This window comes from Bicyclus anynana, chromosome 5 (genome assembly GCF_947172395.1).
Source record: "Bicyclus anynana chromosome 5, ilBicAnyn1.1, whole genome shotgun sequence".
In the NCBI taxonomy this organism is placed as follows: Eukaryota; Metazoa; Arthropoda; class Insecta; order Lepidoptera; family Nymphalidae; genus Bicyclus; species Bicyclus anynana.
The window spans coordinates 14,375,853-14,398,745 of NC_069087.1; the positions used below are offsets into that span (position 1 = coordinate 14,375,853).

General features: G+C 35.5%; 3 protein-coding genes across 3 annotated transcripts; 1 reads left to right on the plus strand and 2 right to left on the minus strand.

Moving 5' to 3' along the window:
• Positions 1–411: 411 nt before the first annotated feature.
• Positions 412–12,666, minus strand: LOC112052154 (neuferricin). The gene is made up of 4 exons (XM_024091120.2): positions 12,278–12,666; positions 11,817–11,960; positions 1,956–2,142; positions 412–1,434 (listed from the first exon to the last, which is right to left on the minus strand). The coding sequence occupies exons 1-4, from the start codon at positions 12,546–12,548 to the stop codon at positions 1,260–1,262; spliced, it is 777 nt and encodes a 258-aa protein (XP_023946888.2). The 5' UTR covers positions 12,549–12,666; the 3' UTR covers positions 412–1,259.
• A 271-nt stretch (positions 12,667–12,937) lies between these two features.
• On the plus strand, positions 12,938–14,460 carry LOC112052152 (3-oxoacyl-[acyl-carrier-protein] synthase, mitochondrial). Its single transcript, XM_024091119.2, has one exon. The coding sequence runs from the start codon at positions 13,073–13,075 to the stop codon at positions 14,360–14,362; it is 1,290 nt and encodes a 429-aa protein (XP_023946887.2). The 5' UTR covers positions 12,938–13,072; the 3' UTR covers positions 14,363–14,460.
• Positions 14,455–22,620, minus strand: LOC112052151 (gametogenetin-binding protein 2-like). Its single transcript, XM_024091118.2, has 8 exons — positions 22,415–22,620; positions 21,971–22,161; positions 21,029–21,172; positions 20,299–20,587; positions 18,756–18,980; positions 17,565–17,846; positions 16,926–17,372; positions 14,455–15,407 (listed from the first exon to the last, which is right to left on the minus strand). Exons 1-8 carry the CDS (start codon positions 22,502–22,504, stop codon positions 15,210–15,212), a joined length of 1,866 nt encoding a protein of 621 aa, XP_023946886.2. The 5' UTR covers positions 22,505–22,620; the 3' UTR covers positions 14,455–15,209.
• Between the last annotated feature and the right edge of the window lie 273 nt (positions 22,621–22,893).

Consider the following 22,893-nt stretch of genomic DNA (forward strand, 5'->3'; position numbering starts at 1 on the left):
AGCACAAAATAGTCAACATATCAGCCAATACACGTCCAATGCAGGACATAGGCCTATTGTAGGGACTTTCAAACATCACAATCCTGGGCATCCAGCAAATCCCTACGACTCGCTTGATGTCATCAGTCCACCTGGTGGGGGGTCGACCACCACTGCTCTTTCAAGCGCGGGGTTGCCATTCCAGCACATTGGGACCTCAATGTTTAACTCTCCAAAGTATGTGCCCCACCCATTTACACAAAAGATGTTGCGAAGTTTCCCAAATGCAGCCCAGCCAAGATAGATTTGTTGGAAGGTAGTTCACCTCTTTCTCAAAATTGAATCTACCTAATCATATGTCTTGTATGTCCTATGATCATATATATACATATATGATTCATATGTCCTATGATTAACAATAAAACAGTCAAGATTAATAAATTAAATATATCTTTATTTATCTGAAATGAGGTAAATTATAATATCACGATTTTTAAAAATCAACTTAAGCAGGTACTTAAATTATTGTTTCAACTACAGTTTTAAACATTCCCAACAATAAAAAATCTTATAGTAAAAAAAACATATGTTATAGAAAAAAAACATATACGCACATATGTTATACGACGTTTTATAACACAATTGCGAGGAAACAAGCAAAGATGCAAATCAAAAATGAATTTGCATCTTTTTTTATTTTTATTTTATTTTATTGAGGGCTTTTCTTTTTTTCTTTTCTTATTAATTTATTTAGATTATACTTAACTAAAAATATCACGGTAAAAACAATTTTAATTATTTATTTTTACTAGATACGTACGATGAACGAGTCTACTTTACATCGCCCTTTATCTTTGCCTGTTTTCCTTATTTATATATTTATTTGCAATTAAATTTTTTTGATACGCTTGTAATTTTTGCACAGATAACGAAATGCGCACACCAGCGTCTGTTTTTTTTTTGAGAAATGAATCAGAAATAGCCAGTATTAGTATATTTATTTATTGTCAAAATTATTAAAATTTAAAAGATTTTTTTATTATCTCACAAAGTAAATTTTATTCATAAAAGTTGAGCACTTTTTTGGCATAAAAGCTCTTTGCCAAGATTTTTAAAAGTACCATTAGTTTTGGATGGATGATAAAAGTTTTACATTACAATAAGGCACATGTGCATAATGAGATACATTACGATATTGGAATTGGTGAAATAAGCAATACTTTACTAGCAAATGTGTTATAAAAGATATAATACTTTGTCTAATAGAATCATTAATTGATTTAATTATTATTATCTTTGACGAAACACTCACTAGCTGTCTTTGAACAATGCTTGTACTCTTTCAGCTGGCTTGAGTTAATTTTATCGAGACTCGCACAAACACAAAGAGGTTTATCTTGCCCTGGTGTAAACATTTGCCGTGGCACCCCCACCCAGTCTCTCACTATGCCCCCACTGAAATATCAAATAAAAAACAACATTAAAATAGATATGAACATTTATAAAATAAATATAATTAATATTAATATTTCAGACTAGCTGACGACGGTTTTACCTGCGTGGTTCCCGTTCCCGTAGGAATACGGAGATAATATATAGCCTATAGCCTTCCTCGACAAATAGGCGATCTAACACTGAACGAATTTTTCAAATCGGACCAGTAGTTCTTGAGATTAGTGCGTTCAATCAATCAAACAAACAAACAAACAAACAAATTCTTCAGCTTTATAATATTAGTATAGATATAAAAGCATGGTAAGGAATAACTGCACATGAACAAATGAATAATTATTGCTAGAAGTAAGAGTTTTCAGGAAACATATAACAGATTTTAATAGATACTAAATCAAGTAATAGACTTGGATAGAGGAAAGAAATCTTTAAGGAAAGAATTCTGTATCATTCTAAATAATTTGAGTGTTTGACTTCCTGAAGTATCTTCTAATTGTAAACTATAACTTAGAAGAAATTTTTACCTTGATTTAGTACACCATACTTTAGATCCATCCTCCTCACTCCATGCCATGTTGCATGGAGGAAACAATTGATCTTGCAATTTGGCCGCCTTCTTCTCAGATCTACACACTGCAACTTTCTGTTTCAGCTCAGTCATATATGAGGTGTCAGCACCTTTCTCATCATAATATCTACCAGCTAATACGCCTACAAAAAGATATTCTACATTAAAATTATTTTGTTTAATAAATTAATTAAACAAATAAAAAAACCCGACTGCATAAAGTATAAAAAACTGAAAAGAAAAAAAAAACAAGCTCAGTCCAGTAGTGTAGAAAGCAATTAAAAAACAGTCGGGACCTATTAAATAATGTAGAAGAAGAAAATCATTGTATCCAATATCTAAGGTCCTGACTGTTTTTTTTCTTTTCAGTTTTTTTATACTTTATGCAGTCGGGTTTTTTTGTTTTAATTAATTTATTTATTTCACACTTTTTAGTTACGATAGATGGTTAATTTCGGATTAATTTATTACGTTTATTACAAAGTACCTACGATTATTTATACGTCCAACCGAGGTTAAGCAAATATTCAAAAAATTCTATGGAACGCTCGGTGGGCGAATCCGACTCGTACTTAGCCGATTTTTATAATCAATATATTTAATTTAGTCTATATTATAACTTCACTTCACAAACCTGCTCGCACCTATAGTTATCCGCCTCGCGTATTTGGTAGAGACAACTAATAAATAACGTTTTTCTAATTGTAGTTTTTTTAAACATGGACATGATATACCATTTTAGAATCCTCACAAAAAGCTCTTGAATTTGATATCCATATTCCAATATTAGAAAAAAAAAATATTTTTCACCTCGAGTCTATAGCGTCTCACAGTCGTCTTATAATTTTTTTTTTATTTCACCTATCTAAGAACACTTGGATTATTGAGACAAATTTAACGATATCCTAATTAGGTAAATCCGTCCAGTGGTTTGGAAGATATGAGGTAATAAAGAATATAACATACATACATACATACAAACATACATACAAGATACGCGCGAAAAACATAACCCTTCTTGCAGTCGGGTAAAAAGCTTAATATATACAGATTAGAGTGCATTTTATCAATTATAAGTGGTAGGTACTTTTGACAATTTTCAGTTTCCCTGGTGAGATATTTTGAGATTTGTTTTGACCACCAAACCTCAACCAAGATTTTTTGAATTAAAAATAAATCAGACACATGAGCCATGATACATGGAATATAAATGGTCTATCACCAAACAAACATGAAGTAGAAATCTTTATCAACCTAAATAAAATAGACATTCTCTTACTGACTGAAACACATATGACTGATGAAAGAACAGTTAAATTAAAGGGATACAATATATATTTCACTAACCATCCAGATGGAATATCACATGCTGGAGCTGCAGTAGTAATTAGAGAAAATATAAAACAACATGTTCTTCGTAACTTTAAACATGAATTCCTACAGGCCTCCATAGTATCTATAGACGACTGGCAAGGAACCCTAAATGTTGCAGCCGTGTATTGTCCTCCCAAACATAAGATTTCTGAAGAAATGTATGTTGAGTTCTTTCAAACACTTGGTAGTAAATATATTGCAGGTGGTGACTGGAACGCCAAGAATACCTTATGGGGCTCAAGACTGGTCACTACTAGAGGACGAGAACTAAGAAAGGCAGTTGAAAGAAACCACCTCAATGTACTGTCAGGTGGCGAACCAACTCACTGGCCAAGTGATCGTACTAAAACTCCAGATCTTATTGACTTCTTTATCACTAAGGGAATGTCTGGTTTATACACAAAAATCAAAACTTGTCTAGATGGATCTTCTGATCACACTCCAGTCATATGTACCTTGAGCACTACAGTTATCCTGAAGGAAGCACGCGAGACCCTTTATAATAAGAAAACAGACTGGGAAGCCTTCCGAGACTACATAGACGATAAGGTTAACTTACGAATTTCATTAAAAACAGCAAAAGAGATCGATGACGCAGTTTTATACGCTACTAACCTAATACAAGAGGCGGCGTGGTTGTCTACTCCATACCTAGAATCTACACCTCAGAGCCTGTATTACCCTGCAGAAATCCGGCAAAAAATAGCTGATAAGAGGAGCCTTAGGAGACGATGGCACGCAAGCAGGAGCAGTCATGATAAGCGGTTACTCAACAAGGCGAAAAAAGAAATTAAAGTAATGATGGATGAAAATGAAAATATGACCCTACAAGATCAACTACAGACACTTTCTCCTTATAAATCAGAAGACTACTCTTTATAAAATGACCAAACCTCTCAAAAAGTCTACAGATTATGTGCCACCCCTTAAAAAATCTGATGGTAACTGGGCTAGAACCCCTACAGAAAAAGCCGAGCCATTTGCTCAATTCCTGCAGGAGGTATTTAAACCAAATGATCCCGATCCTTCAGAAACAGAAGATGAAATCAACAAAGTTACTGAGAGTGACCAGCAATTATCGATTCCAATGAGACCAGTTAACCCAAAAGAAATTCTTAAAGAAATAAACCAGCTAAAACTAAAGAAAGCACCTGGCTATGACCTCATCACAGCTGAAGTCTTAAAACAGTTGCCAAAAAAAGGAGTCATACTACTAACAGTATTGTTCAATGCAATATTGAGAACACAACATTTCCCGTCACTCTGGAAAGTCTCCATAATAAATATGATAGCCAAGCCAGGAAAGCCTCCTACAAATGTGTCTTCATACAGACCAATAAGTCTTCTCCCAGTACTATCAAAACTGTTTGAGAAACTATTCCTTAAACGACTAGAACCTGTCTTAGAAGACCAAAAAATATTACCAGATCACCAGTTTGGCTTCCGGGCCCATCATGGAACAACAGAGCAGATTCACAGAGTGGCACACACTATTCGTCAGACACTAGAACGAAAAGAATACTGTTCAGCTGCTTTTCTAGACATCCAACAGGCTTCTTCTTCTTTCTTGTCTATGGCACTTTGTACTGCGATTGTTTCGCAATAATTCCGCCAATGTCAACGTAGTGGAAAAGACATCATGTTGTTTGTTCCGTTGCGCTTTCTTTTCAGTTCTTGTAGAGACCGCTCTTATATATACCGCTTGTTAGACCTAAACACCAAGACAACACAACATATAATAGGTATTAATTAGTAAAATACAGGTTATAGGGTTAACATAAAATATGTATCTCGAACATCATATAGAACCATGTTAGTGTATATTCATATTTTAATATCATATAGATTTATATATTTACATAAACATTTCAGTACTGCAGGATTTGGGAAACTGAGTAGAGAAGGGAAGTGTATTGGGCGAGGAGTATTGGGGGGTATTAAGTCATATAATGATATCGGGTGTTTGATGCAATTGAAAAAAATATGTTCAACAGAGCCTTCGTCAATACCACATTCACAAAGCGAGTTATCTCTCACCCTGATTTTATTCAGGAATACGGGCGTACATACATGTCCTAATCTCAATCTACATAAAACGGATGTTGTTCTTTTATTTGAAATATGTTTAAATTTAAAAAACCAGGGTTTGCAGGGTATATCAGGTTGAATGTTTCTATAGTGTTTGCCTTTGGTTAGCTCATTCCATCTACGACTCCACATTCTGAACAAATAGGTTTTAGCCAAGGGGAGAATATCACTACAATATATGGAACTATAGGTTGGAAGTCCAGATTGAACTGCTTCCTTAGCCCATAAGTCTGCTTGCTCATTACCAGATATCCCACTATGTCCAGGGATCCATGCTAAAGCTATTTCAAAATTATTAACACAACAATAATGTAGTGCTTCTTTGATGTTAATAATTATCTGGGAGCTATTACTGCTGCTTTTAAAGATGTTGCCTGATATAGCCTGCAAACAACTTTTTGAATCGGAAAGTATCAATATTTTAGTTAGGCTATGGGATTTGGCATATTGTACCGCCTCATGAATGGCAATAGCTTCACCGGTGAATACCGATGTCTGACAAGGATTTTTAAATAAGAGCACTACATTGTACTTCGGTATCCACACGGCTGAGCCTACATTTCCGTTGGTAGTTAATCTGGAGGCATCAGTAAATATTATGGTCCATCCCATCCATTTTTCTCCTAAGACTTGATATAGTTTTCTATTAGCTTCTCTGTCATTTTTGGATATACCAAGATCTAACAAGACATTAGGCTTGAAGATAAGGGCATCAAAACTACAATTAAAAATGGGAGGCGCTGGTGATTGAGATATTGGTTGAGGTAATGCTTTGCATCGCCTATAACTCCTGACAAGTCTAGGGGGATCCTTATTTACCCAATAGTTGTCAATATTAACCTTATGTGAAAGAGAGTCTAAATAAGGTAATAGGGGGTGTGAACTTACTTGAATCAATTTAGAAACATACCGATCTGATAAGTATTGTCTCCGCAGATCTAAGGGGGGATCAACACACTCTACCATCAAAGCTGCATTGGGGGAGGATTTCATGGCTCCTACAATTATGCGAAGACACTTTGTTTGCACCAAGTTAAGCTTTTCCAGCCCTTCTTTATTACATGGTTCAAATATAAAGGAACCATAATCAAAATGGCTTCTGATAAGTGCATTATATAAAAGCTTCTGGCAGTATGGGTGAGAACCCCACCATACACCAGACAGAGCTCTTATTATGTTAACTCCTTTTTCACTCTTTTCAGCAATATAACTGAAGTGTTGGGACCCTGTTAACTTTGAATCAAATATAACGCCCAAAAACTTAGCTGAGGAGTCCATCTGAATGATCTGGTCTTCATACCTTATTTCTAGGTCTGGAATTGTTCTTTTTCTAGTGAAAATTACTGCTTTACTTTTAGACGCAGAGAGAGTTAATCCGTGTTCTGATAGCCAAATACTCAGGTAATGCATGGCAGAGTTTAGCTGTATGGATATTTCACTAATTGAATTGCTTGAGGAGTATAGAGCCAGGTCATCTGCATATTGTAGTGTGTTACAAAAACTGTCAACTGGTAATTCTAGATCACTAGTGTAAATATTGTATAGCAATGGGCTAAGGACAGATCCCTGAGGAAGGCCTTTCCACACAGTTCTGGGGGGCCTAAGTTCTTCATTAACACGAATTTTGATAGACCTATCCATGAATAAATTCATGACAAAGTGTACAATCCTCGCAGGAATACTCAGATTAAGCATTTTACGCCTGAGTATAGGAAGATCAACACTATCATATGCAGAGCTTATGTCCAGAAAGATACCTACCAGGTATTCCCCTCTTGAGAAGGCAAGATGTATATTGGTAGCGAGCATACTTAGACTGTCAGCTGTGCTTCTACTCTTGCGAAAGCCAAACTGGGTCTTTCCCAACATGTCTCGGCTTTCTACGAACCATTCTAGTCTATTCTTAATCATGTGTTCTAGTACCTTACAGAGAGTGGATGATAGAGCAATTGGGCGATAGGAGTTATGCTCAGCAGGGTCCTTACCTGGCTTCAGAATGGGAATGATAATTTGGGTTTTCCAGGATTGTGGAATATTTCCCGTTATAAATATATTGTTTAGTAAGTCAAGTAAATGTTGTTTGCCATTGACAGTTAAATTTTTTAGAAACGAGTATGGGATTCCATCTTCTCCAGGAGAGGAATCTTGAACAGCTCCTAATACTATCTGGAGTTCTTCAAATGAAAATTCTTTGTCAAGTCTGTCTGAATTCCTAAAATTGTTAGAGGTTGGGAAATATGCCAGGTCTGGGACAAATGGCGGGGCTAATTGTGATTCAAATTTGTGTATCCACATTGCTGGATCATTAGTTATGGGGGAATCCATCTTTTTAGAACCTCTATATCTTTTAATGCTTTTCCAGACTAGACCTGAAGGGGATCTAGGAGACAAACTCTCACAAAAGCCTTTCCAACCATTTTTTTTCTTTTTAGAAAGGGTTCTTCTAGATTTGGCAGAGTTTTTTTGGAAAGCAATGAAATTTTCTGGAGTCATACTATTGTTATATGTAGTCTCTGACTCATCTCTTGTTTGTATTACTGTTGTGCACTCTGAATCCCACCAGGGCGGAGACAGAAACTTTTGGCAGTTTTGTTTTAGGGGGAAATGAGTTTCAGCAGCACTTAATATAGCTTGCTGAAACAGATCATACCTTTGCAAGGTTCCAGAGGTTCTGGGTTCAAGTCTTGACAAAAAGGTTTCCACAGAATTTCCATACAGTTTCCAATCTACTTTATTGAGTCTATACTTTAAGAGGGGTTTAGGGGGTAAGACAGGTGTTACATATTGATCTAATGATATTACAATTGGGAAATGGTCACTTCCATGTGTGTGTGGTAATACCTTCCAAGATGTTGATATGGCAATATCTGGTGGGCAAGCTGACAAGTCTACAGCTGATCTAGGATCTTGACCAGGGTAAACCCTGCGAGTTGGGGATCCATCGTTCAGTATACACACATTAATTCTATCAAATATATCAATAAGTACATTAGAAAAAGAGTCACTGTAATAGCAGCCCCAAGAGATGTGATGGCAGTTAAAATCTCCCAATAAGATTAGAGGTGTAGGGAGTTGAAGGAGCAGAGATACTAATTTATCTTTGATATTATTATTAGGATAAGGTATATAGATAGAAACAAATGTTTTATTTAAAATTCGAGCTGCAACTATGTTAATATTTTGTGAATTTATAGACAGGGGAATTTGAGAATATACTAGGGATTTTTTAATGAGTAATGCACAACCACCATGTCCATCATGTCTGTCGTCCCGAAGACAGGCGAAGCCCGGAATTCTGAAAGAAGACTCAGGCCTCAGCCATGTCTCAGAGAGGGCAACTATGACGGGATGGTGGTGTTTTATGAGTGAGGTTATTTCGGTTTTTTTATTTTTAACACTCCTGCTGTTCCATTGGACTATCTGAGCCATTATGAACATTAAAGTGGGAAGTAAATTTTTCTATTTTTTGAGCAACGTTGTTCGGTATGTTTGTGTGAGGTTTCAGCACACAGTTATTAATTAAGGTTGTTACTATTTCTATGAGATCCTCTGTGGAAAACTTAATTTGATTGTGCAGAGCACTTCCATTGGGTGAGGAAAATGAGGGGGGATTAACAATAGCGCTATGAGCTTGTTTGTTGAAGCCTTTGGAGGGGGGCGGTCTGGGGCGTGGTGAAGAGAAAGTAGTTTTCCTATAGGATTTGCTGGGGTTCAGTACAGGAGGTCTATTTAATGGAATCTCCTGCACTGGGGCGAACATTGTGGCCGAGATGTCAGCATAGGAGTAAGCTTTGCGCACTGGGGGAACTATATTTGCGGCCTCAATATATGATATATTATTTTCTGACATCATAATTTTAATGCTGCGTTGGCGTTGGTGTTCTGGGCAGTCTTTATATGTAGCCTGATGTTTGCCTGTGCACAGAACACAGGACAAAGCATTTCCTGTTAACTGACAGCTTTCTCCAAAATGTTCCTGACCACATTTGAAACATCTGGGTTTACTTCTGCATTGTAATTTAACATGGCCAAATCTACAGCAGCTGTGGCACTGTATTGTGGGTAAGAGGTATTTTTCAACAACCATTGATGTATAGTATGCATATATATGTTTTGGCAAAACTTGGCCACTAAATGTGAGGACAACAGATTGAGTAGGTACCCAAGATGGAGTACCTTCATTAATTATTTTACGATTAAGTCTCCTCGCCTTGAGGACTTTACCACAGTTCTCGGGTAATTCCAGAGATTCTACGAGTTCCACCATGGACCACTCCTTAGGAACGCCTCTGACGAGACCCATTCTTGTAACGTTGAAAGCGGGGATACTAGCTTTAAGCTTACAACCATTTAGGCATTTATGCTGTAGAAATGTGTTAGCATCCTCACCTCGTTTAAATTCGATTGAAACTCTATTTCTACCTACTGACTTAACACCATCACGAACAATGTTCTCAATGTTGTTCTTAGTGAGAAGAAGTCCAATTTTGATAGGTCTTAGAGATAATCCGGCTGCCGGATCAGGTTCGATTCGTGTGATGTGGACAATGAACGGACCCAAGTCGTTGGGACCATACGTTCTGTCTAGAATAGTGAGGGAAGGGTGAGTGTACACGTTCTCAGTCGATGCAGCTTCATTATCTGAGCTAGTGATAACTCGCTTTGTGGTTGTATTTTGATTTATCGGTTCAGCATTTCTTTTCCTACTTCTCTCTTGGGTCACTGACGTATCCATTGCATCCGGGGTGTCCCCCGGCGATTCCGCCTCCATCCCAAAATCGGTCACCCCAAAATCTGTACGAGTGTTAATACAATACACACAAACAACTCACCAATACCTCCACCAGGTCTCAACTACAAGCAAACAACAACAAAAACACGTGTGTTCGCCAACTAGTCAACGAGCGGTACTTATCCAACAGGCTTTTGATCGTGTTTGGCATAAAGGCCTTATATATAAAGTAAAACAGTGCATGCCAAACACAGCATATATGCTCATAAAATCATATCTCTCCGAACGCATATTCCAAGTCAAATGTAATGACCAATTGTCTAATTTCTACAAAATCGAAGCTGGAGTACCACAGGGGTCGGTGCTGGGCCCCGTCCTATATACTATCTATACAGCTGACATGCCTTTGTCCCAAAATGTGATAACAGCGACTTATGCAGATGATACTGCTCTGCTCTCACGCAATGTAGATCCCAACATAGCTTCTCTAAATCTACAAGAACACCTAAATAAAACTTGTTCCTGGCTCAAAAAATGGAGAATCAAAGCTAGTGCAACTAAATCAAGCCACATAACATTTACGTTAAGAAGGGGAGATTGTCCTGCTGTGAAACTAGACGAGATTACCTTACCCCACCAAACAACCGTAAAATATTTAGGTGTACATCTAGATAGAAGATTGACTTGGAGAGATCACATTAAGGCGAAACGAGATCAGGCCAATATGAAATTTCGAGAACTGTATTGGTTGATTGGGAGAAAATCCACATTAAGCCTGGAAAACAAGATTCTGATATATAAATGTGTTATAAAACCAGTATGGACTTATGGTATTCAACTCTGGGGCTCTGCTAGCCACTCAAACATTGAAATACTTCAGCGCTTCCAAAACAATGTATTGAATGTAATATGCAATGCACCATGGTTCGTCAAGACTGCAGAAACACACAGCCATCTTAACATTTCACCTGTTAAGGAAGAAATAGACAGGTCACTAGAGGCCTACAAACAGAGGCTTGAGCGTCATAAAAACAACCTGGCTGTCAAATTGTTAGACGTCAGGGACTGCAAATTCCGCCTGAAATGAACACGACTGGCCAACATAGTATAGTAGTATATACTCATTTCTGGAGGGACGCTACATCAGTGGATGTGCAGAGCCCGAAACGACATACTAAAAAGTCATTTGATCGGATTATGGTCTAGAGACTGATCTCCGATAGACCAACAAAGAAGAGAAAAAAAAAAAAAAAAAAAAAAAACATGAGCCATGATAGCCCAGTGGATATGACCTCTGCCTCTGATTATGGAGGGCATAGGTACGAATTCGGCCCATTGTGTGCATTTTAAGAAATTAAATATTGCGTGTCTCAAACATTTTCCTGCCTACACATCAGATTCTCTGCATGTGTGAAGTCTGCCAATATGCATTGTGCCAGTGTGGTGGACTATTGGCCTAAGCCCTCTCATTCAGAGAGGAGACTCGAGCTCAGCAGTGAATATGGGTTGATAATAATGATGATGATCTATTCAATCAATTGTCTAGCAATTTTAATTTTACGCTTAGAAAAAAGTATAGGATATTTTTTGAGAGCCTCCCATCTCTATATTAAATATACTTACCAACATATGTATATTTTTCTTTATAGGTCTTTCTCCAATCTAATATAGTCAGGATTTCATTGCAAGAGAGTTGTAGTACATGGTCCTTTTCATTGCTTTCATCTTTAAAATTACCTGTGACAAGGGCTCTAGTACCATCCTTACCTGCAAATCAGTAAAAAATGTATTTTTATATATTTAAATAAGTCAGGTGTGACTCTAATTTAAAGGTGAAGGTGATAGATGCAATCTAGGATGTAACACATCTTATGATGCTTAAGTATAGGTGATATTAAGAATAGTAATTAATTATTAGGATTTAATATAATAGATTTATCTTGGGAACTTCGACTAGCAAGAGATATTATTTGGACTTCCTTTAATAATTTGTTATAGACTAAACAAATATGAGAATTGGCAAAAAACACAAATTATTAATAAATAGAGAAGAGATTCATAAGTTAAAAAGTGAAAGTACCTACCAACGAAATAGTGATATGAGGACCCTTTCCTATAATGTTGGCTACCTACAGTGACATCGAATACGTTTCCAAGGACAGCCAAATACAGTTTCTCTTGCTGTACTCCATCATACGTTGATAGATCTGATAAACTGAATACTCTCTTCTTCAGAACATCTATATTGTTTGAACTTTTTGTAATTATGTGTTGATAATACACTGCTCCAATAATAACAGCTATAGTAAGTACAACATATTTTAAACTAATTTGCAAAGTTTTTATCACAGACATAATTAATTATTCTAATAAACTTTTTACTTAAACTGGTCACTGACCTAATGTATCAAAAACACCAAAAAACAAACAAAAAAATGTGTTTTGTTTTATTTTTTTCGAACACTGACTATTTCTTTTGTAGCTCTGGGTTCTTGACACAGAGGGCTAAATAAATGATTCCTACTTCCTATATATAGTCCCTTTTGAGTGGGGGCGTAGGTGACACAGACAATGATTTGTGACGGATTCTCTGTCTACAGCTCCTGAGTAAATATGTTCCTTGGTCTACTGTTTGTTTGTCAAATAACCGTGGTTGACAATGACAACTGACAAGGTAACTTTGATAAATTCAAATGCCAATTTCATTGAATTCGTTAAAAAATATTTTTATTTATTATCTATTTCATTGACTTGACCATTCATCATCATCTTCATTTGACGTTTGTGATCATCATCATCATCATAATAATAAATTAATAACAACTTCAATTAAAATTTAAAATCAAATACAACTTTGATAATAAATTACTCAGTGTAAAATGAATTCACTACAACATTTGCGTAAATTCACAAAATTTCCACCAAGAAGAAGAGTTGTAGTTACAGGCCTGGGTGTAGTCTCACCACTAGGAACAGGAACAGAATTAGCATGGCAGAATCTTCTAAAGGGGCATTGTGGTATAATCACACTTAAAGACGAGGAATATTCCAAACTTCCCAGTAGAGTAGCAGGAGTTATTCCTATTGAGGCAGACACTGAAATAGCGAAGGCATTATCAAAGTCAAATTTAAAGTTGATGGCACCAGCTACTTGTATAGCTTTAATTGCTACATCTGAAGCATTGAAGGATGCTAACTGGTTACCTAAGGCTGATGTTGACAGAGAGGCCACTGGAGTGACCCTTGGCATGGGAATGATAGATCTGAAGGATGTATGTGACACAAATAGTGCTTTAAAAATAGGTTATAACAAAGTAAGTCCGTTTTTCGTACCAAGAATATTACCAAATATGGCTGCAGGTCATATAAGTATAAAGTATGGTTTCCGTGGACCCAACCACGCTGTATCAACAGCATGTGCAACTGGAGCTCACTCAATTGGCGATGCTTTCAGATTTATAAGAAATGGAGATGCCAATGTCATGGTCAGTGGTGGTGCAGAGGCTTGTATCAGTCCATTAGCTATAGCTGGATTTTGTCGCCTCCGTGCATTAAGCACTTCATTCAATGATGAACCTACAAAAGCATCTAGGCCTTTCGATAAACATAGAGATGGGTTTGTAATGGGCGAAGGAGCTGCTGTTCTAGTTTTAGAGGAATATGAGCATGCTTTAAGAAGAGATGCAAGAATTTATGCTGAAATATTAGGATATGGTCTATCTGGGGATGCTTCTCATATAACTACTCCAAGAGAAGATGGCACTGGAGCTATTTTATCAATGAATCGAGCATTGCAAGACGGGGCTGTAGATCACAATGAAATCACATACATAAATGCCCATGCTACTTCTACACCAGTTGGTGATGGTATTGAATCTACAGCTATTACTAAACTTTTTAAAGATAATGTTAGAGACATGATGATATCTTCCACAAAAGGGGCTCACGGACACTTGTTAGGTGCAGCTGGTAATTTAGAAGCAGTTTTCACTGTATTAGCATGCCATCATGGTGTTGTACCACCTACGTTGAATTTAGATGAACCTATTGACAATTTGAATTATGTTGCTAAAATCCCCCAGGATTGGCATAGAGAAAGAAGAATAGCATTAAAGAATTCTTTTGGATTCGGTGGGACAAATGCAACACTTTGTATATCTAGTATTTGATTTAAAGATTTTTATTAGGAATAATTTTTATCAAAGAGTAAAAGTTGTAAGCGAAATGTGAATAATATAAATGTTATGAAATAAAAGCATAATTTAGACTTGATAGTATATTTAAAACTGAGTTACAAATGTTCAGATTTGTTACAGTGACAAAGTAGCCACTACAACTTCTAACAATTTGATGTTCTAGCATTTTTATAATGAGCAAAAATAATAATCTATTGTGTACCACATAAGACTGAGTCACATAAAGCATGAAAATAACATGATTTGATCAAAAATGCTACTATATTTTATTACAAAGCCTTTTAATATTTTTTTAATAGTAAATATTTATTAAATGCTGGATATTTATTGCCAGTCGATTATAATTGATAATATCATAAACAGGTTGAAATCATTCAAACATGCACTTTATTTTAACTTATAATTATTACATGCTGTTAATTATTACAATATATCAAATACATATCCTATAAGCACCTTTTCCTTTTTTCAAAATTCAATACAATATTTTGTGTGACAAACTTCAAATATTTTATTGAACTTAATTTAATTTCAGGAACATGATTTTTATTAGGAATTGATTTATTAAGAAAAGCCTTTTCTTGGAATAATAACCAATAATCTTTATTGTAACATAAGCCCACTAATATTGGTCGCTAGTTTGTTACAAGGAAAGCTTACAGTTTAGCTTTCTATCATGCATATAACAATGTGAATATGGAATAAAATAAACTAATATTATACATAAAATTAAATTTTAAATTATTTCTTTGTAATGCAATTTTTTTTCTACTGATTTCAATGTGTGTGCAGTTTGAATGTAACAGTATCTCAGCACAGATTATGCAGGATGTTTGCCACCTGGCTTCTGTTGAACTGGTTGTGTCTGCGGGTTCACACAGAACTGGGCAAATTTCTGCCTTAAATTCTGTCTGAGCTCTTGCCTTTTCTCTGTTATGTTTATTCGTGATTTAAACTCCAACACTTCTTCTAGAGGAATATAACTGGTGTCCTGCTCTTCGTCTGATGAACATGTGTCCTATAAATAAACAGTCACATTATTGTTGGTCACACGGCAAATACATACTAATATTATAAATGCAAAAGTAAGTCTGTCTGAATATCTGCCCTTTTCACAGCTAAAACGCTGAATCGATTTGGATGAAATTTGATGTTGACATCAATTGGACCTTGGAGCAAAATATTGGCTACTTTTATCCTAAAAAATTCAAGGTTCCCTTTGGGCTCTGTTGAAAAAAGATTTTCATGTGAACTCTTATAATAAAAGGATGCACAATCATGTAGAAAATTTCACTTAAAAACTGGCCAATTTTGCTGGACTGGACAGTTTTAGAATTATTGGTAAAGAAAATGATATCTAAAGCCTTTAAATATAGTCCAATATTCAATAGAATCCCAAATTCAGAGCAAATTCAACCTTAAGGATTGAGTTGGTTGAATTTGCAAATGTGACTACTTTAATTGCGTACCAAGAAGTTGTGTTTGCACTCGTTGAGTGTGGACGTTCTTTGATTGCTGATTGTGCAACCACTGTTTAATAGGAGATTGATGATATAAGAAGATAATAAGAAACTAACTGCAATTAAAAGGCACACATGTATAATAGGCTACTTGCCTCTTTTGTAAACAGTGTATAAACTGAATTATGCAAGTATTATAAGCTACATTTTATTTTGTTCCGTCAATAATAACCAGTAAAAAATGTAATATAAATGAAAAACATCTACGTAAAATATTTGCCGCCGAAACAACACATTAGCAAATGACGTCATTCATAGCGATAACAACGTGATTGGCATTTGCAGTGATGTGATATATCACGTCACCGCAAGCGCCAATCACAAACCGATGCCTTGTAGCGAATGACGTCGCAGTTTATGATTGGCGTTTGCGTGGACATGATAAAAATACAATTTTGTTTTATAAAAATATTACAACTACGAGATTATTTTCACAAATAAAAATGTGATTAAAGTTTCTAGGCCTTTATGCAAAAAATCTTCTTAGTTTTGTACAGCAGGCAAGTTATGATTCAGAATGTTTAAGAATCAGTGCTAATATAGCTAGGCACAGGGTTATGATCAATTGATTGATATAGTTGGTGTTGAAACAACATCAATTTTTTTTTTTTACGATTCAGCAATTTTGCTTGAAAACAATAAAGGACATGCCCCAAAATGGTTGTTTATTATTTATAATTTATAAGCAGGTAGATTGATTTTTTTACAGATAGAAGATGCAAATTGCTGTTGAGAAAATATTTTTTTAGAATTTTTGGAACCTGCATTAATTAGATATTTTTTTTTTATTTCAATTCCTTGTCTACTTGTCTACAAATCAAAGTATCTAAGGAGAATACAGTAAAAGTGTTGTTGTTATTGTGTTGTGTGATATCCAGTGTAAACTGTCAATGTCATGTAATTTTGTCAAATCAATAATTTTTGTTCTGCTTAGTTGCAGTCGGAATAAAGGCCCAGCCTCCATACAAAGTAAGGACATGTCCATTAATTATACAAAATGAACAAACAGTACTCACCAGCATTTCTTGCAGTGACAGCGTGAAACCATTGTGACACGACATGTTCTTATCGTTTTTATTGTCCAAACAATCCCCTCTTTCGTGATTGCAGAATCCTTCAGAACAAGCGACTTCAGAACCTTCTGGAGAACTCATAAGGGAGGACGAGCCCGACAGTGTCTCACCGCAGCAACCAACATTGTTTCCTGAAGAATATCCACAGTCATGGTGTTCGTTGGGAGATAGATTTCCATTTTTGGCTCGTTGCTTGCTTAATTTCTTGGGCGAACAGTGTTTGGTGTAGTCCTCTTGACAGGATTGGCAACTGTCGTTGGACTGTATCAGCGAGCCCTCGTAGCACTGGTTGTAGTCGGTCGGTGTTAACAAGTCTGTTGGTGTGTCTCTCTCTTCAAGTAGACATTCTTCACATTGGCACTTTTCTTCAGGTTCCTCCGAGTCTGCTTCCTGGTAGTGACATAAAATTATTGAATTGAGGATATATACTATGTGAGGTTCTTAATTCTTATCTATATCAATTAATAATAAATAAAACTTGTGTTGGTTAATATAAAGCTGTTGTTGAGATCTTGGTCCTAAAATTATTAAAAAAAGATTGATAATGATGAATAAATAACAATAAATGAAACAAAAAGTCACCTTGCACTTTCCTTCGCCTGCTTGTCGTTCCTTCTTCTTGCGCCGTTTGAGTTTTTTCTGTTCTTTCCTCTGCTGCCGGGTGACTTCCTCCTGGGTGATCTCTTCGTAGAGCAGCTGGAGTTTGGACACGCCACTCTTCAGCTCCACCGCGGTCTCGAACTTGCGGTAAAGTGCTTCTACTGCGACCGCTGCGAGGGTCTGACAGGTGCCCTCCTCCTCGCGCAGCCTGAGAGAGATACGCTGAAGACGCTCGTAGATGCATATTCCGAGACATATCAAGACCTGCAACATTGCAATTATGAATAGAAGCAGGCGATTGCGATATAAACTCGCCACCACAATAAATACAAACACAAGTCAAGGTCTAAATTGTAGAGAATAAAAAATAGCCTAGGCATTAGCAATACACTTGGCAATATCAAAAATAGTTTAATTAGAGAAATTCCAATTTCTGCCCATTGATAGATCCGAATATGCTCATTGAATCGTAAAATATAATTAAATTATTCAACATAAACATCTTGTGAGAATACTAAAGTTTCAGAGAAACAAGGCTTTGTGGGTGGGTTACTGCTTGGATTTGTTGGTTGTCATGACAAAAGCAATACAATTCACTGTATAACGCTATTTTAATTAGTACACTCTATTATAATGAAAAGCACAGACTCTCACAATATTTTAATTATAATAAATTATAATTAAGAAAAATAATAGCCAGATTGGCTATTATTCTGTATATTTGGCTCTTTGTGATTTGGCAGAAATGTGAATTTCTTGTTGTTTAATTATTTCTGATATTGCCATTGATTTGCTTCCATTTTATTTATAATGAAATGAAATGAATAGAAGCATATTATAGGAGTAGGAAGAAGGAAGAAGTCCTGGCTACGAAATATAAGGAACTGTGCCTGGAAGAGATCGCTTGTTAGCGATAAGGTCGCCTGTTGTTCATTTTTAGTAATGTTTTTGTATTTATTGTACTGTATCTTTCTTTGTGCTCAATAAAGTTTTTTTTAATTTCATTTAATTTCCAAGGACTTTTCTGCCTAGTCATGGACAAGGAGAAATTTAAAAAGTTGACTGCTGATTTTCATTAATGGAGAGGCACTTAAAGAAGATGAATCTGGATAGACAGTGGCTGACAAACATATAACAAAGAAAAAAATAAATAGAATTTTACAAAAAACCTACCTCTTCCTGTGCAATCTCCAAAGTCTTGGCGTGTCTTTCGCGATGGTTCCCTAGCAGCTCTGGTTCCGCCCTAGCTATGAGGTGAGCTATGTAGTCCGTCTTAGCCTGCAAGTGTAGGTGTTTGTCTAACAAGCAACGTTTGATGCCACCATACAACGCTCCCACATATCCCTTTTCCTTATGCGGTTCTTTCTCTTCCACCAATAACTGATAAGCCCTCAATACCTGTGAAACAATATTTTTGTAAAGATATATTAAAAGTAAATAAATATACTTAAGAAATTCTCACGTCACTGTCTGGCCCCAAAGTAAGCTTACTTATAATCCATCTTATGGGTAAAAGTAGCATATTACTTGAACAGTACTACAAAAGATATAGTACTAAAAAGAGAATAGGGATTTAATACATCCCTGGCCCAGCCCAACCCAAACCATCTAGCAATTACTTGTATCTAAAAAACCTTGATAATTCTACTTACTTTATTTAAAAAACGTTTGCTACAATGTTTTACTTATGACATTTTTAAATCATCTTTAATTTGTAAAATTGTCTGAGCTTATCATAAACATACAGATACTACAGAGGATTTTGTCCAATAATATATTTAAATTATATATTTATATTAACTTCTCATTTTAAATCTCATAATATTGGCAGCTGTAGGTAAATAAAACCACATCTAGATTTTTTAAGTGCAACAAAATAAAAAAATCAAGTCATTCATTATTCATTGATTATATTTATTGATATCAAGGTTGATGTTTGTAAAATAGTGAGGACAACAAGTAGTCATTATCAGATTGATAATATGAGTGGAATATATATTGACTAATTAATATACTATAGTAATTAGGCATTTAAAACCAATGACATTATATTTGTATAGACTGCATTTACATTTCATGAAAACAGTGCGTAGAAGTTATTCCCAATGCTAAGCGGGGGCAACTATTTGACAAGTTTTCATATAATTTTCTGTCAGTTCCGAGAGCCGTGCGAATGACAGTAATCATTTGGTCTAAGTACCGTAGGTACAATGAACATTGTTTAAAACCAAACTAATATTATTATAAATTTGGAATTCGCTGCCTCTCATGCCAAATAAATGCTCTATAGCAATAGGTAGGTTATTTCAGCATGGTTCTCTTAATAACATGATATTTAATGTGAAAAGAAAATAAGTCTGATGCATAAACTACTGACACAATGATAGTGTGATAAATATGATCTCAGAGGAGATAGTGCTCCATCCATAATGATGAGAAAGATTTAAAACTTTGTTAAATATTTTCACTTGTTGACAGCTTTGACTTTTCTAAACTCTATATAAGTCACTCAAGCATGAAATATCAAACACCACTGGCCATACAAAGACTAATTTCATTAAGCAGGGAGGTAGTTTATAGATATTACACATATGCTAAGAACAGATTGTGCGACAGGGCCGGATTAAGGAGGTCTAAGAGCAGACAAAATCGCAAGCAACCGCAATTAGTTCTATAGAAGCTAACTTACAATTAATGAATTTTATTTGGTACTAACTTTAGTCTTGCAATCAGCGCAGAATCTGTGTTTCCTGAGATAGTTGTGAAGGGTGTCGTGTAACGTGTTGAAGTGGACCAGGGTGACATGTTCTCGGGCCGAAGTCCTCATAGCGTCCCAGGCGGCGCGCCACGCGGCTCTGCCCCCCCAGCCCCAGGCGCCCCAACCCCAACCGCACGTGGATGTGGCGCCCCAGCCCCTCGCTGTGCCAGCTTCGAGCGAATGTAAAGTGCAACGCTGAGACTTCTTCCACCTCGGTTGACTGAGGATTAGGCATTCAATGCCAGTGCTGTAAGCAATGCAATAGTGAAAACATACTGAATGTTATAATTATCCATTCTCAAACCTAAATTGCATCACTTTGGAGTTTTTTGGTGGAGTCTAAGCCCCAAATCCTCCTCTTCTATAAGTAGGGAGTCAGTAAAATACTGATAAATATGAGCTTCATAACTAACTTTTAAAGTAAATGGCTGACTGAAAATATTTCCTTAATGAACTAGTTGATAAAATGTCCCCAGGTGGTTAACCTAATATTGAAATGGTATTACAGTCATACATAAAACATAATCATCAGTCTTGCACACCAAGAGAATGTTCCACAAACAATCCAATTCCTGATGTCTATTGTCAAACCCTTAAAATCAAAACACAAAAATGGTGTATGCTAAATTGTACACAATTTTTTTCCAACAATGCATATCATATGCCTTGAAAATAATAAAGAACTTACCTGTGACCATTTAACAAGGTAGCAAGTGACTGTGAATGTATTATTTTGTCTTCTCTGATTGTCATAATTTCATCTGTGCTCATAATAAGTGGATCTAAAGTTGGGTGTCCTGATTTGCATAACTGGTAAAAGAGTCTTTCAACGCTGAAAATGCACAAAAACAATAAAAATCTGTTATAATGACATAGAAGGGACTATTCTTTATCATATATTAGCCATTGATAATTATACTGAGCCTATTGTTAACAATACTGCTGAGCTGGTCGTTTGACAGATATGATTCTCTGAAAACATTGGTCAAATATTGAGGCTTAATGTGGAAGGAATGTAGTAAAAGCAATTTTTTGATAAGATAGCATTCAGCTAGGACTGTCAATATAACCATTATGTTGTTCTAAGTAATATCGTCACAGACAGTTATAACTGTATGTGATTTTCAGAGCATTCACTCTAACATTATGAAGATTGTGTGTTACGAAGGTTGTGTACATACTTTGTGTGTACATATTTTAAGTCCTTCTTTACACCATAACTACTGAACCATTTGGTATTTGGTTTGTTAACTGAAAGTAATTGAATTTATCTAATTCATATCTATCTATTTGAAAGCAATAGAAATCTAACCTCGAAATTGGTATATATGAATACTTACATTCAAAATTAATAAATAACAAGGATTCATACTTACTATACTTTAAGTAACATTACCAATATGTAAATGTATTAAAAGAAATAAAACTGAATAATAGTGAATGTTTCTTTTTAATTTCTAATTGTTAGGTGTATCTTACAAACAGTATATGATAGAGTATGTAACACCTTATGAATAATCAAGGAAAAATGTACTCTGCATAATTAATTATAATTCCACAACAAATATGTATTCATTTGTTAGTGATATTAAAATAAGATGATAAAGATGAAAAATCAACAAATAATTACCTCCTCCGGCAGCCAACACACGGAATGCTTTGATTTAAAACGTTAAATATATCGGACGCGTCGACCCTTAGGGCTGATTTCAGTTCGTCGGTCGTAAGGATTCTGTACTTGCGCATGAACTCCTCGTACTCGCGACCTTTCACTTGAGGGTTGTCACAAATAAGGCCCATCGTATTTAGATCCATAATCATCTGAAAAATAAACTCGTTTAGAGAGATTAAACAAAGAAATTTTCCACAAAATAAGGTCAACTCTAAGACGTCATAGTATTTAGGAAATCGATCACGTTCACCAAACAAATTACGCCAATGCGGATCTATACAAATACTAAAATTTGAAATGTCCGAATGAATAATTATGTACTTTCATACACCACATGATTAAATTCCTATCTTTTTCGAGTAATCTACGTTTGAGGTAATGTCAAGAAGCGACTGGACTTACAGTTAGATTTTCGTAAATAGTAAGTGGTAATTGTCGACGTTTGATAACAGGCTCCTTTTCGCAATTGTATATATCGACCAATTTAGCCATTTTTTACGCTTAATCACATAAAATTGCCGACAAAATACACAAATATAACAAAATGACGGCTGATGACGGCCAACTTTTACGAAATACACGTCGAGTTGCGAAGATAATTAAATTAACACAGAGTATAAATAACTGATTTAAGTCAAGTCCAAACCAAAGAATAAATACGTCAAGTCTGTGTACGTACTGGACTTCAAACAGCTTTGCAACATTTTTAACCGACTTCCAAAAAGGAGGAGGTTCTACGTTCGGCTGTATGTATGTTTTTTTTTTTTTTTTTTTTTTAATTATATTTTTCTAAAAGATGAAACTTAGTATATTTTATCAACAACATTCGAAATTATATTAAAATATAGCTATTTTACTAACTAACAATAAATATTTTTTTT

Bases quoted from the DNA above. Each gene is read 5' to 3' on its own strand.
- LOC112052154 (XM_024091120.2), bottom strand. From the start codon at position 12,548: ATGTCTGTGATAAAAACTTTGCAAATTAGTTTAAAATATGTTGTACTT. The intron at 2,143-11,816 runs GTAAGTATATTT...ATCTTTTTGTAG, and splicing joins AGAAAAATATACATATGTTG to GCGTATTAGCTGGTAGATAT. The intron at 1,435-1,955 runs GTAAAAATTTCT...TTGATATTTCAG, and splicing joins GTATGGTGTACTAAATCAAG to TGGGGGCATAGTGAGAGACT.
- LOC112052152 (XM_024091119.2), top strand. From the start codon at position 13,073: ATGAATTCACTACAACATTTGCGTAAATTCACAAAATTTCCACCAAGA.
- LOC112052151 (XM_024091118.2), bottom strand. From the start codon at position 22,504: ATGGCTAAATTGGTCGATATATACAATTGCGAAAAGGAGCCTGTTATC. The intron at 21,173-21,970 runs GTAATTATTTGT...GTGCATTTTCAG, and splicing joins TGTGTTGGCTGCCGGAGGAG to CGTTGAAAGACTCTTTTACC. The intron at 18,981-20,298 runs GTTAGTACCAAA...ATTGTTTCACAG, and splicing joins GCGCTGATTGCAAGACTAAA to GTATTGAGGGCTTATCAGTT.